This window comes from Narcine bancroftii, chromosome 1 (genome assembly GCF_036971445.1).
Source record: "Narcine bancroftii isolate sNarBan1 chromosome 1, sNarBan1.hap1, whole genome shotgun sequence".
NCBI lineage: Eukaryota > Metazoa > Chordata > Chondrichthyes > Torpediniformes > Narcinidae > Narcine > Narcine bancroftii.
This window is the reverse complement of record NC_091469.1, coordinates 126,526,013-126,538,047: the sequence shown is the minus strand read 5'-3', so window position 1 is coordinate 126,538,047 and position 12,035 is coordinate 126,526,013. Positions and strand designations below refer to the sequence as shown.

Below are 12,035 nucleotides of genomic sequence, written 5' to 3'. Positions count from 1 at the left end.
AGCGGCAAGGGAACTAATGCTGCTTTTCATTGTCAGGTATGGAGCACTAGAACGATAAGCTTTAATCAAAGATAGTCAGCATGTTTTTCTTTTTTGGGGAAGATACTCTTTGACCAATCTGATTGATTTTTTTTTGAAGATGAGGGAAGTAGTGCTGATATAATCTACATGGCCAGGTCCACATAAAGGACTGAGCCAAAACATTGGAGTCCAGGAGATCCAGGGCAAGTTGGAAAATTGGATGCAAAGTTGATTTGCAAATAGGATGTTAAAATTGTTAGTGTAAGACTGTTTTGAGCTGACAAAGAATTGCTAGAGGAACACATCAGGTCAGACAGCATCTGTGTCGAAATAATGAGCCATTGTTTTTTGTCTGTACCCTATAGCAAGAAGCAGCGTCCTGATAAAAAGATCCAGACCCGAAACATTGGCTGTCTATTTCTACCCATGGATGCTGGTCGACGTGCTGAATTCCTCCAGCAGTTCTTTGTCTGCATCAGATTATAGGCTGGGTTTGTTATTTTGAGTAGATGGGGGTGAGGGTGGACCTGATGGTTGTATATGGAATCATGAAGGTAAGAAATCTAAAGTCATAGGCCATAGGTTTAAGGTAAGGAATAGGACATTTTGGGGCAGTTGGAATCTGCAACATATTACCTTGGAGAGGCAGTGAGTAGCACAACATTTAAGTATCTAGATGAACCCTTGAATTATAATGGAAAAAAGATTATTGGCTGGGACAGAAAATGGGGTTAGAAGCGTGAATATGGTGGCCCAAAGGGCCTGTTTCTCTGTGGTATGACTATAATTCTATCCAAGTAATATTAAACATATTGTCAAATTGCAATGCGTATGATTGCAAATATTCATCAGTTTGTTACTTCATCCACAACACCACAAAGTAGCAATGTAGTTTTATAATGCCCTGTTTTGGATAATATATAAAGAGTTTAATCAGTAAACTTCATGTTTTTTATATTATTGGTATTAACTATCAGTAAATTTTCTGCAGCTCTCTTTGCCATTTTTACTAAACCATTTCCTAAGTACTCAATTTTGTATTCTTTGTTATGGTGACAAAACTAGACTTGGTTCAACAGGTCCCTGCAAGTGTTATGCACTTCCTTTGAAGCTGTTAAATGTATTTTTGATTTTAAAGTAAACCTATTTTTATTTGAAGTTCTGATTGGTTGTTTCTGTCTTCCACAAAATTCATCCTTCCATTGATTGTATTTCCTAACTTCTGGAAACACTTTAATTGATGAAAATCTAATGCTTTATTTCAGGTGGTACAGATCACCAGAGTTGTTGTTTGGGGCCAGAATGTATGGTGTTGGAGTGGACATGTGGGCAGTTGGTTGTATATTAGCTGAGCTTCTTCTTCGGGTATGTACACACAAATGAAATAAACTGACTAAATAAATGTCCTTTAATATGATAAAAAGTTGAAATAACATTCTCTAACATATCTTCAAATAATGATTTATATTTTTTTAATGTTTATGCCATTCTTTGCTGAGGGAATATTCTAAAAGAATACGTTTTGCAAAGCCTTAGCTTTTTTTCTGGTTTACCCTCACTTGAATCATGAAATATTTTACATTTATGGGGCATGTTTAACAAGAGGAACACCCAGAGAGGCTTCATGAACTATATCTAATGTGAGAAATTGGAAGCTTAATCAAAGAGGATGATTCTGAGGAATATCATAAAAGGAGGAATGAGTGAAGGAGAGATTTAATATACAAATCCAGAGCTTGGGGTCTAGGTATATTAAGGTATGGGCAGCAGAGTTTTGGATGAGTTAAAGTGTGTGTTCTTCTCCCCAAATAGCATATTCTGCCAATTTTATTCCTCTACTTCTATTTTCTGCATCTTCTTGTCTTTTTTCGATATATTTTGCTCAGCTACTATGATGTCATTTTATTAAGTCTAGCCACCAAATTAATTGAGGAGTGTAATAAAGCTCACAAGTACCATAAATATTTGTGTATAATGCGGCCCCCCCCCCCCATTTTTGAGGGGAAAAGGAGGGAAAAATTTTACTCCATGTATAATACGACCCCCTCCCCTCGCCCGCCCAATTCGCGCTGCCGTCTCTCTACCCCCTCGCCCGCCCGAGTTGCTCTGCTGTCTCTCCCCTCCCTTGCCCGCCTGAATCACGCTGGCATCTCTGTCCCTCCTTGCCTGCCCAAGTCGCACTGGTGTATCTCTCCCCCTTGCCCATCCGAATCGCGCTGGTGTCTCTCTCTCTCCCCACTCACCAGCCCGAGTCGCACTAGCTTTCCTCTCCCCCCTCCTCCCCGCCCAATTCGCACTGCCATCTCTCCCCCCGCTCCTGCTAGTCATGCTGCCGTCAATGTAGACGGCTACTAATAATCTTACTTATCGATAAACCTGGCAGAAATTTTAAAAAAAATTATAACCTCGTGTATAATGCGACCCGACCCCCCCCCCCACTTTGAGCTCAAATTTTAGTGCAAAATTTTTCGCATTATACTCAAATATTTACGGTAAGTCTTGGCAAGATCCCGAAACCTACACGACCTGTCCTTGAACAATGGGAAAACCAAAAGGTACGTTGTCACACATAGCACCACATCAACTCCTGAGCAGCAAATATGATGGTTTAGGATCTTTTAGGTAATCCATTTTGCCAAGGCAGTAATTCTCATTCTTTTTCTTTCCACTCACATACTACTTTAAGTAATCCCTATGCCATTGGTGCCCTGTGATTAGTAAAGGGATTGGTTAAGGTGGTACGTGAGTGGGAAGGGAAGGTTGAGAATCACTGCCCTAGACCCAATCGTTACTGAAATATTTTGCTTGAGAAAAATTGATGTTCTCCAAGCACATGTGTGGAGTGCCCCTTATACTTAAACCTTATCAGCAGCTGGCATAGGAGAGTTTTATGAAAACTTAGGTTTTTGAATTCCAAAGCATTTTATTTTAGCCAACTAAAGAGTAATAATTTGTATTTCAATTTTATATGTACATCAATAAAGTACTTTCATAAGTCAATCCTGTTGCTGGCTTAGATGTCTGTATTTTGTCTTGATGTAGACACCATTTTTACCTGGCGATTCAGATCTAGATCAACTGACAAAAATATTTGAAGCTTTGGGCACTCCAACTGAAGAACAGTGGCCTGTAAGTCAATTTTCTGAATGAGAACCATCGGAAATTAGTGCTGAGTTGTGAATTTGTTTGCGCAAACTTGCTTTTGTGGTTGTCTCCTTTCCCAGACAATGTCAGCTCTATCTTAATTCAATAATTTTGACAGTTGCTTGGGTTTATGCATATTGTGACAGAATATATAGATATGTTTTTGGGAGATAAATTGGTAAAGGTTTATTAGAGTAGGTCTCATACAAACACTTTGAAACAGATCTTATTTAAAATACTGGAGCTCTGCCCCATTCTAGACATATTGGTTCCACAGCTTTTGCAAGACTTCACTAATGGATTGTTGTTTACAAAACGCAACAGATGAAAGAACTTGTTGGAGCTGCAGATTGTCTGGAAGAGATCTTGTCCTGAGAGGGTCATGTGGTTTTGCAAGCAGAGAGAGTCAAACAGGCTTTCTCTGAGAGGGAGAGAGACAAAAAGACAGACAGACGTCACTTGTACAGTGTTACAGCCAGCAGAAGTAGCTAGGACTGGAATAGGACAGGCTGTCAAGCTTGTGGAAAGCCCGTGTGGAAGATGGCATTGTCAAAGCCCTTGTGGTTCATGCAAGAGGTGAGGACGGGCTCTCTAATGTTTCATTTAGAATAAGGGAAACAGAAAGGAACTCTGTGGTGACCTGAAAGAAAGAGGTTATCATCTGGAGATCCCTGAAGAGGTAAGATTCGTCAGCAAGACACTGCAGTGGCTGATTAAAAAGGAATCAGTTGTGGATGTCTTGGAACAACAAATCTGTCAGAAGTACAAATTCTCACACATGAGTCTCTTTAAAGTCGGTGACACGACAAGTTTTATTTACAAGTCTGCAGAGTTGGACTCAACTGGCTTCTCGCCAAGTCAAGCCCCGATACATACAGTGCATTGATTTTTATACCTTTTTTGCTTGTCCTTCCCCTCCTCTTTAACACTGTTTTAATTGGTTAGTTTTTGCAAAATCATTCTAAGTACACTTGCATTTCTAATTATCATGTTAGTCACGTACACTACGAACTCTGCACACACTAAATTCTGTTTTTCACTCTTTTATCAATCTTTGGCTCCTACATGTCTCTTTGTGACCATGAAAGATCTCTGTTTGTTATAACATTGTCCAGCTGAACTTTTATGGTAAGCTCCCTGTCTATTCTGGCTTCCCCTTTTATGATTAATCATCACATTTTAACTTGAGCCCTTTTTAACCTAAATTCTCTATCTATAACAATCCACCCTTTTCTTTCTTTAAAATGTGTGTACTATTTCTGAATGGGGGCCTTAACCCAGGGAAGAGAACCATCTTCTGATAAATCAATTTCGTGCTGAAGTAAAATTTAACTGGGTCTCCCAGGCCCCCTGGCTGCATGGTCTGCTGGACCATCGAAATCACTAGGCTGCACAGACAGGGAATAAGACAGGGTAAAACAAGCAGGAGGAACAAAACACCCCCGATGACCCACAATAAGGTGCGCCACTAGGTTCCTCCAAACCATTTGTCCAACCAATTTAATTTTGCGAAAGGATGCCAGGTCTGGACTGGTACATGGGACAAAGTGCGAATATTATCAGCGATTTTGCGAACGGCTTGGCCATTATCATCAATCTTTAAGCAGCAGTTAGTCAAATTAAGCTTTCCACATACACCCACTTCTGTGGCCAGCAAATAGTCCAGGGCCAGACAGTTCTGATAGATGGCAGAGCGCATCTGACCCTGCTGGGATGCAAGCAATTGCAGGGCTAGAGCTGTTTGGTTTGTAACAATCTCAAGGATCGCTTGCAAGCGAATAATGCGATTTAGCATATAAATAGGAGTACGGTAACCCCAGGATCCATCTTGGGCCCATGTAGCGGGACCAAAATATTCAATTATTCGTTCCGGAGGCCAATCATCTCCCCACTGTCCCAAATGCACCGTGCTGGAGCGGGGTCGACGGTGTAATGCATCAAAAAGCTTCACTCCCAATCTATGACCGTGATCGTGGGGTAGGAGGAAAAATTCTGGGCGGATTATTCCCAGGAAACAAGTTCCACTCCACTTCAAGGGGAGGCGGGTATACGCTTTATCACCACACACCCAGAATAACCCATTTGGGGAGACTCCATATCCCCGTTCCCAAACCCTTTTAAGGGTGGGGTTTGATTGGTATGGTCCTGTGATGGTGGAGCTGCTACAATTCCAAAGCTGAAAACTGCTATTAGACAGGGGTAGGCAATCAGTCTTAAAAACAGTGGATAGGAACCAAGTCAGGGGTTTAGGAAACCAAGTGAAATTACCAGACGAAATGCGGATCCATACAGCCTTGCAGGGACTTTTTCCTACCGGGTACTTGCCGGCTCGTGAGAGGCAATAAAAACCGGAGGGGACGTTGGAAAGAGACCAATTCTCCCTTGACCTTGTTCGGTTAGTGGTCCAAACCCGGGAGATCATGGTCCATGAGTCGAGGGACTCCCCCCACCAAGGCCATTGCTCTGACATCCGTGGACCTCCGCAGACCCAACAATTGGTTACATTAAAAGTTCCTGCAATTCTAGTTGCAAGATCAACAAAAAGGTTGTCTCCCCCAACTGCGTGGCCAAAACTTTCATGGCCATTTGGATGGACCCGAACCAAGTCTGGATGCCCCAAAGGGGCAGGCACTCCCGAGTGTGGAGTGGGACTCTCTACCGGAACAGTACGCTGGTGTATGCAGAACCAGAGTCCATCAGGGCACGGTGGGCCTGACTCACCCTCCCAGGGCCAACAGTTAAGAGGGAAAGGAGTACTATTAGGAATCTGTATATAATGACCCACACTACTTCCCTCATTCTCCGTACAAGGGGTATATGGATGTTGGGTGGTATTTTCTGCCCAGCATTTCTTAGGAACTGAGGTATGGGAAATGAAACTACCCTCCTTTCTTTCCCAAGTGCAGTCCTGAAAAAGGACTACTGTGTCTCTGCACTTCTTACACTTCAGACCTGACAAAGACATAGGCAAACCAAGAAAAACCAAAGCATATAACAATAACATTGTCATCAAGTCTTCCTGCGAAATCGCAAAGTAAGAGGTTTGTCTCCAGGAACACAAGTCCAATCTGAGTCCGTATCAGGGTCCTGAGGCGCCTCTACAGGTCCCTTAAATCTGGATGCGTGCGTTCACCCCTTCTCTCTTGTTCGTACTGCAGCCTCTGTAGTCAAGAGAACTTGGAATGGACCTTCCCACTGTGGCTGGAGTTTTTCAGTTTTCCAGGTTTTGATGAGAATCTAGTCTCCCGGTTCCACCTTGTGTAAAGAAAAGTCTAGAGGTGGTGTTTGTGCCAATAGTCCCCTCTTTCGTAAATCTGTAAGAGAGCGTGACAGTGCCTGTAAATAGTTCCTAACAAAAATATCTCCTTCCCCCAAGGTGGGACACCCCTCAACTGTACTCCAGAAGGGAAACCCAAACATCATCTCATAAGGGGACACCCCCACATCCCTGCTTGGGGCAGTACGAATTCTCAATAAGGCCAGGGGCAGACACTTTATCTAAGGCATTTTAGTCTCCACCATGAATTTTGTCAATTGCGTCTTTAGGGTTCCATTCATACGTTCAACCCTCCCTGAGCTTTGTGGATGCCAAGGGGTATGCAATTTCCAAGAGACCTGCAATGCATCACAAATCAATTGCTGGACTTTGGAGCAAAAATGTGGACCCCTGTCCGAGTCTATAGAATCCATTATGCCATATCTGGGGATCACCTGCTCTAGAAGGAGGCGAGCTACTGTGGAGGCTGTAGCATTTACTGTTGGGAAGGCTTCCACCCATCGGGTAAAGTGATCTATCACCACCAACAGATACTTCCATCTTTGGACTTGAGGTAACTCCGTGAAGTCAATCTGGATTCTTTGGAAGGGGCGTATGGCCAACGGTTGACCTCCCACGGTACTCGTCCTCATTACCTTCTTATTAATTCTTGTGCAGATGTGGCAGTTCTGCACCTCCTGTTGGGCCAAGGTGTAGATCCCCTTACACACATATTCTCGAAGCACTGTGTCGCACAAGGCCTGGGTGCCCCAGTGGCTCTGATGATGCAGATGTTTTAAAATATTGCGAGTTATTTCCTTATTTAGAACCATTCTTCCATCCGGTGTCTTCCATGTTCCATCAGGCAGCTGGCTTGCGCCCAGCTGAGCCATGTCCTTTTCTTCCTTAGCAGTGAAAATGGGAGCTTTTTTTATACCATGTCTTATTGGGATTAAGGTCAGCAAACGGACTTCCTGTTGCATGGCCGCCCTTTTGGCCTCTTCATCAGCCAGTCTGTTCCCAATTGAGGTCGGGGTATCTTCCCTCTGATGGCCTGGTATGTAGACCACTGCTATTTCCCGGGGTAATGTCAGGGCTTCCAAAGTCAGAGTAATCATCTGTTCGTGTGCTAATTCCTTTCCTCTTGATGTAATCAGACCGCGCTCCTTCCAGATCTTACCAAAGGTATGCACTACCCTGTATGCGTATTTGGAGTCAGTGTAAATTGTTCCAGTTTTCTCTGCCAGTACTCTGAGGGCTCTCTGCAAGGCATATAGTTCGCAGGACTGTGCCGACCAGCTTCCGGGTAGCCTCGCGGATTCTACCACTTCCCAAGCATCTCCTTCTATTATGGCATACTCGCTTCTCCTCATTCCGTCAACACATCTGGCGGAGCCGTCAATGTAGAATTCATATCCCTCTCCCAGGGGAGTATCGCAAAGGTCCTCTCGGGTCTTGGTCTGGAGATCCGTCAACTCAACACAGTTGTGCTCCACTTCTTCCCCTGTTTCACTGCCGTATAAAAACTGAGCTGGGTTGCAACTATTATTCTTAGCAAACTGTAGGTCTTCTCCGACCATTAAAATGGTCTCGTACTTTAATATGCGGGAATCAGTCAGCCACCGATGGGCGGTTTGTGCTAATAGAACACTCACAGAATGGGAGGTGTACACAGTCATCCTTCCTCCAAAAGTGAGTTTGCGTGCCTCCTCCACCAACAGAGCAGCAGCCGCTACTCCCTGGATACACGTCGGCCATCCGCAAGACACTGGGTCCATCATTTTGGACAGGAAAGCCACTGGGTGTCGCTGACCGCCTTTTTCCTGCGTCAAAACTCCCACAACTGTTCCTTGGTTATGAGTGACAAATAGCTGGAAGGGTTGTTTTAAAGAGGGCAGAGTGAGTACCGGGGCCCGCGTCAGGCGATGCTTCAAGTCCTCAAACCATCCCTTCTCCTCCTGGGTCCATTTCAATGGATATTCATCTTCATTTGTCAGCCTTTCATACATAAACTTCACCAACACTGAGTAGTCCTCTATCCATAACCTACAGTAACTTAAGAGCCCCAGGAATTGTCTTATTTCCTTCTTATTACGGGGTAACGGCATTCTGGTGATTCCCGCAATCCGTTCAGGGGTAATCCGTCTCTGTCCTTTACTTATCTGGTGTCCCAGGTATACCACAGTCCTCTCAACGAACTGTAACTTGTTCCTGGACACTCGCAGACCCTTTTTCCCCAGATAATTCAAGAGTCTAATTGTATCTCCCCTCATTTCCGGTTCCTTGGGTCGTGATAACAGCAGATCATCCACATACTGCATCAGTTGGGAATCATCGGACCGTGGATAGTCCGCCAAGATCTGTTCTAGCATTTGTCCAAACAGGTTCGGAGATTCAGTGAACCCTTGGGGCAATACGGTCCACCGAAGCTGCCTCCGTCTACCTGTCCATGGATTCTCCCATTCAAACGCGAACATATCTCTACTTCCCTCTTCTAGTGGGCACGTCCAGAAGGCATCCTTCAGGTCGATAACACTAAACCACTCATGCTCTGGGGGAATCCGACTCATGATAGTATAGGGATTGGGCACCACCGGGTGGCGGGTTTGAACAATAGCATTCAAACTTCTCAGATCCTGAACTAGACGATAGGATCCATCCGGCTTCTTTACTGGGAGTATAGGGGTGTTATAGGGTGACATGCATTCCTCCAAAAGTCCGTCTCGTATTAGGGTCTCAATTACCGGCTGTAGCCCCTTCTTCCCTTCCAAAGAAATAGGATACTGACGTTTCCTTACCGGCTGATGACCTGGTATTAATGTGACATGTAAAGGTGGGATGTCCAGACCTCCTCGATTTCCCTTCTTATACCAGACTCTCTCGTCAATCTGCCGTTCATCCTCCTTCTTCAGAGCACAGAGGTGGACTCGCACTTCTCTGTCCACGGGGAGAGCACCCAAACCTAGGAGAGCCTGTAAATCTCTTCCTAGGAGGTTAAATCCGGCCAACGGTACCCCTTCTCTCCCTTCCAGCTTCACTGTCACTTGGGGAATTATCGATACCGTTCTAGGAGCCCCTTCTATCCCAGAAATTTTCAAATTGCTTTTTACAGGCTCGGTCCCAATCGGCACAGTTATTACACTACTTCGTTCCGCTCCCGTGTCCACCATAAACACCACCTCTTCTCCCTGGGGACAAATTTTCAGTTTTACCAAGGGTTCCCTCTTATACTTGGTCCCCAACACCTGGAACCCCTGACCCCCCTAATCTTTTTCCATGAGTTCGAGGGTCCGCACTTCCCTCTTATATCAGGGGCATTCCCTCTTGAAGTGTCCTTCCTCGTTACAGTAATAGCACTTAGCGGGTCTCCTGGGTCTCCCCTCTCTTGGATATCTTGGGTTGCTTAGAGGAGGGTTTTGTTTCCTTTCCCCTCTGGGCTCGGCATTTATCTGTCGGATAGTCTGTACCATAATCTTCGCTGCCCTCTTTTGACCTTCCTCTTCCCTCTGCACATATACTCTTTGCGCCTTTTTCAACAGGTCGCTCAAGGGTTTTTCATTCCAGCCCTCCTCCTTTTCTAGTTTCTTCCTAATGTCCTGCCACGATTTGGACACAAATTCAATTCGAATAAGCTGTTCACCCATTGGTGTACTAGGGTCCACACCCGCATACAGTTGGACATTCTTTCTCACCCTCTCCAAGAAATCAGTAGGGGACTCATCTTTCCCCTGGTGGTTCCCAAATGCCTTGGCGAAATTGTGACCCTTTGGCACAGCCTCCCGTATTCCTTTAATCGTCCACTCTCTGTATTGTCTCATACTTGCCAATCCCTCGGGTGTTCGTTTGTCCCACCTGGGTTCATTCAGGGGATATTTTTGTTCATGGGGTCTGGGGTCCCCAGGTTGTTCACGTTCCCACATGAGGAGGGCAGCTTGTCGAATCATCTGCCTCTCCTGGGGTGAGAATAATGTTCCCATTATTGCGTGCATCTCTTCCCAGGTATATGTGTTTGGTCCCAGGAACTGGTCAAACTGTTCTGCCAGTCCCATGGGATCTTCCAATAGACTTTTCATTTCCTTCTTAAATCCCCGCACCTCAGTACTGGTTAGGGGAACGTTTACATATCCCGTTCCCCCTCCCGGGGGTCCTCCCATAGGAACTTCCCTCAGGGGATTTAGGCTTACTGGAGCCTTCGATGGTCCTGGACCAGTCTGGGATCTGGTCCAGGGTCGGTTTACCGGTGCAAGTTTAGGGTCCGACTCCCTTAATTCATCCCTTCGTTCCCGGACCCTTCCGGGACAATCAGATTCATCACCTTTCCCCTCCAGCAGCGAGCTTCCCTCGGGTGCAGTGGGCACCGGGGGAACATAAGGAGGGGGGAGGTTGTCCAAAGGTTCCCACTTCTTTTCTCCCGCTACCCTCAATTTAAAACATTTTGTTAAGGATCCTGGCCAGGGAACCCAACAAAATGCATACGCCGACTCTTCTTGATTCACCTTTTGTCTCGAGTTTACATATATGTTTAATGCTTGTCTAACCCAATCCTCATCAGATCCAAATTTCGGCCACCAGACCGAGGAACCTTTGACCAAAGAAGACAATATTGAACCATCTTTTTCTTGTCTTTGTCTCGATATCATTTACTATCCCAATTTTCAAACATTCTCCCCAAAGGGCTGTCAAGGGGAATCCCCCGGGAAAAGTCCTGATCTTTCAGACGAGCCCTTAGGTTTTGATCCTCCCATTTTTCCCGCCTAGATCCGTTTATCGTTGCTGAGGACCCCCCCGTTTGCGACCCTACTCCCTTTCGTCTCGGACGCCTTGTCGGAGGTACTATCCCTCCGCCGGTTCCCGCCGAGGTTTCCCTGGGGTCTATCCTAAGGTCCCACGACAGGGTCCTCACGCCACGACAAAGGCTCTACACCTGATTTATCGTTTTATATTTTTTTATTCCGTCATGACCGTTACCTGGGTGGTCTCATCCGTCAATCCCCACACCACAATCGTAAGTCGTCACTTACCGGTGTCTTCCTGGGGATTGAACCGTCACCCCTCTCCTTTTCGTCTTGTCGTGTCACCTTGTCCGGATACCACTCGCTCAAGCTGCCTGAGGCGACGAGCAAGGGACTAGGAGCCGCTGAACTCAGCGGGGTGCACCACCTCCGATGTCCCCCTTTCTCGCCTCCTCCCACGGCTGGAGTGTAGATCCCGGACGAGTCCCCAGTTGTCAGAAGTACAAATTCTCACACATGAGTCTCTTTAAAGTCGGTGACACGACAAGCTTTATTTACAAATCTGCAGAGTTGGACTCAACTGGCTTCTCGCCAAGTCAAGCCCCGATACATACAGTGCATTGATTTTTATACCTTTTTTGCTTGTCCTTCCCCTCCTCTTTAACACTGTTTTAATTGGTTAGTTTGTGCAAAATCATTCTAAGTACACTTGCATTTCTAATTATCATGTTAGTCACGTACACTACGAACTCTGCACACACTAAATTCTGTTTTTCACTCTTTTATCAATCTTTGGCTCCTACATGTCTCTTTGTGACCATGAAAGATCTCTGTTTGTTATAACATTGTCCAGCTGAACTTTTATGGTAAGCTCCCTGTCT

General features: G+C 45.3%; 2 protein-coding genes across 2 annotated transcripts in view; one reads left to right on the top strand and one right to left on the bottom strand.

The window, feature by feature from the left end:
• cdk7 (cyclin-dependent kinase 7) overlaps positions 1–12,035 on the top strand; it is a 55,882-nt gene that overhangs the window by 31,401 nt on the left and 12,446 nt on the right. The window contains exons 8-9 of the mRNA XM_069938630.1: positions 1,287–1,386; positions 3,064–3,150. Of these exons, the coding sequence (XP_069794731.1) occupies positions 1,287–1,386; positions 3,064–3,150 (187 nt within the window). The remainder of the gene's footprint in view (positions 1–1,286; positions 1,387–3,063; positions 3,151–12,035) is intronic.
• On the bottom strand, positions 3,960–9,640 carry LOC138763820 (uncharacterized). Its single transcript, XM_069938615.1, has 2 exons — positions 7,078–9,640; positions 3,960–6,479 (listed from the first exon to the last, which is right to left on the bottom strand). Exons 1-2 carry the CDS (start codon positions 9,589–9,591, stop codon positions 6,438–6,440), a joined length of 2,556 nt encoding a protein of 851 aa, XP_069794716.1. The 5' UTR covers positions 9,592–9,640; the 3' UTR covers positions 3,960–6,437.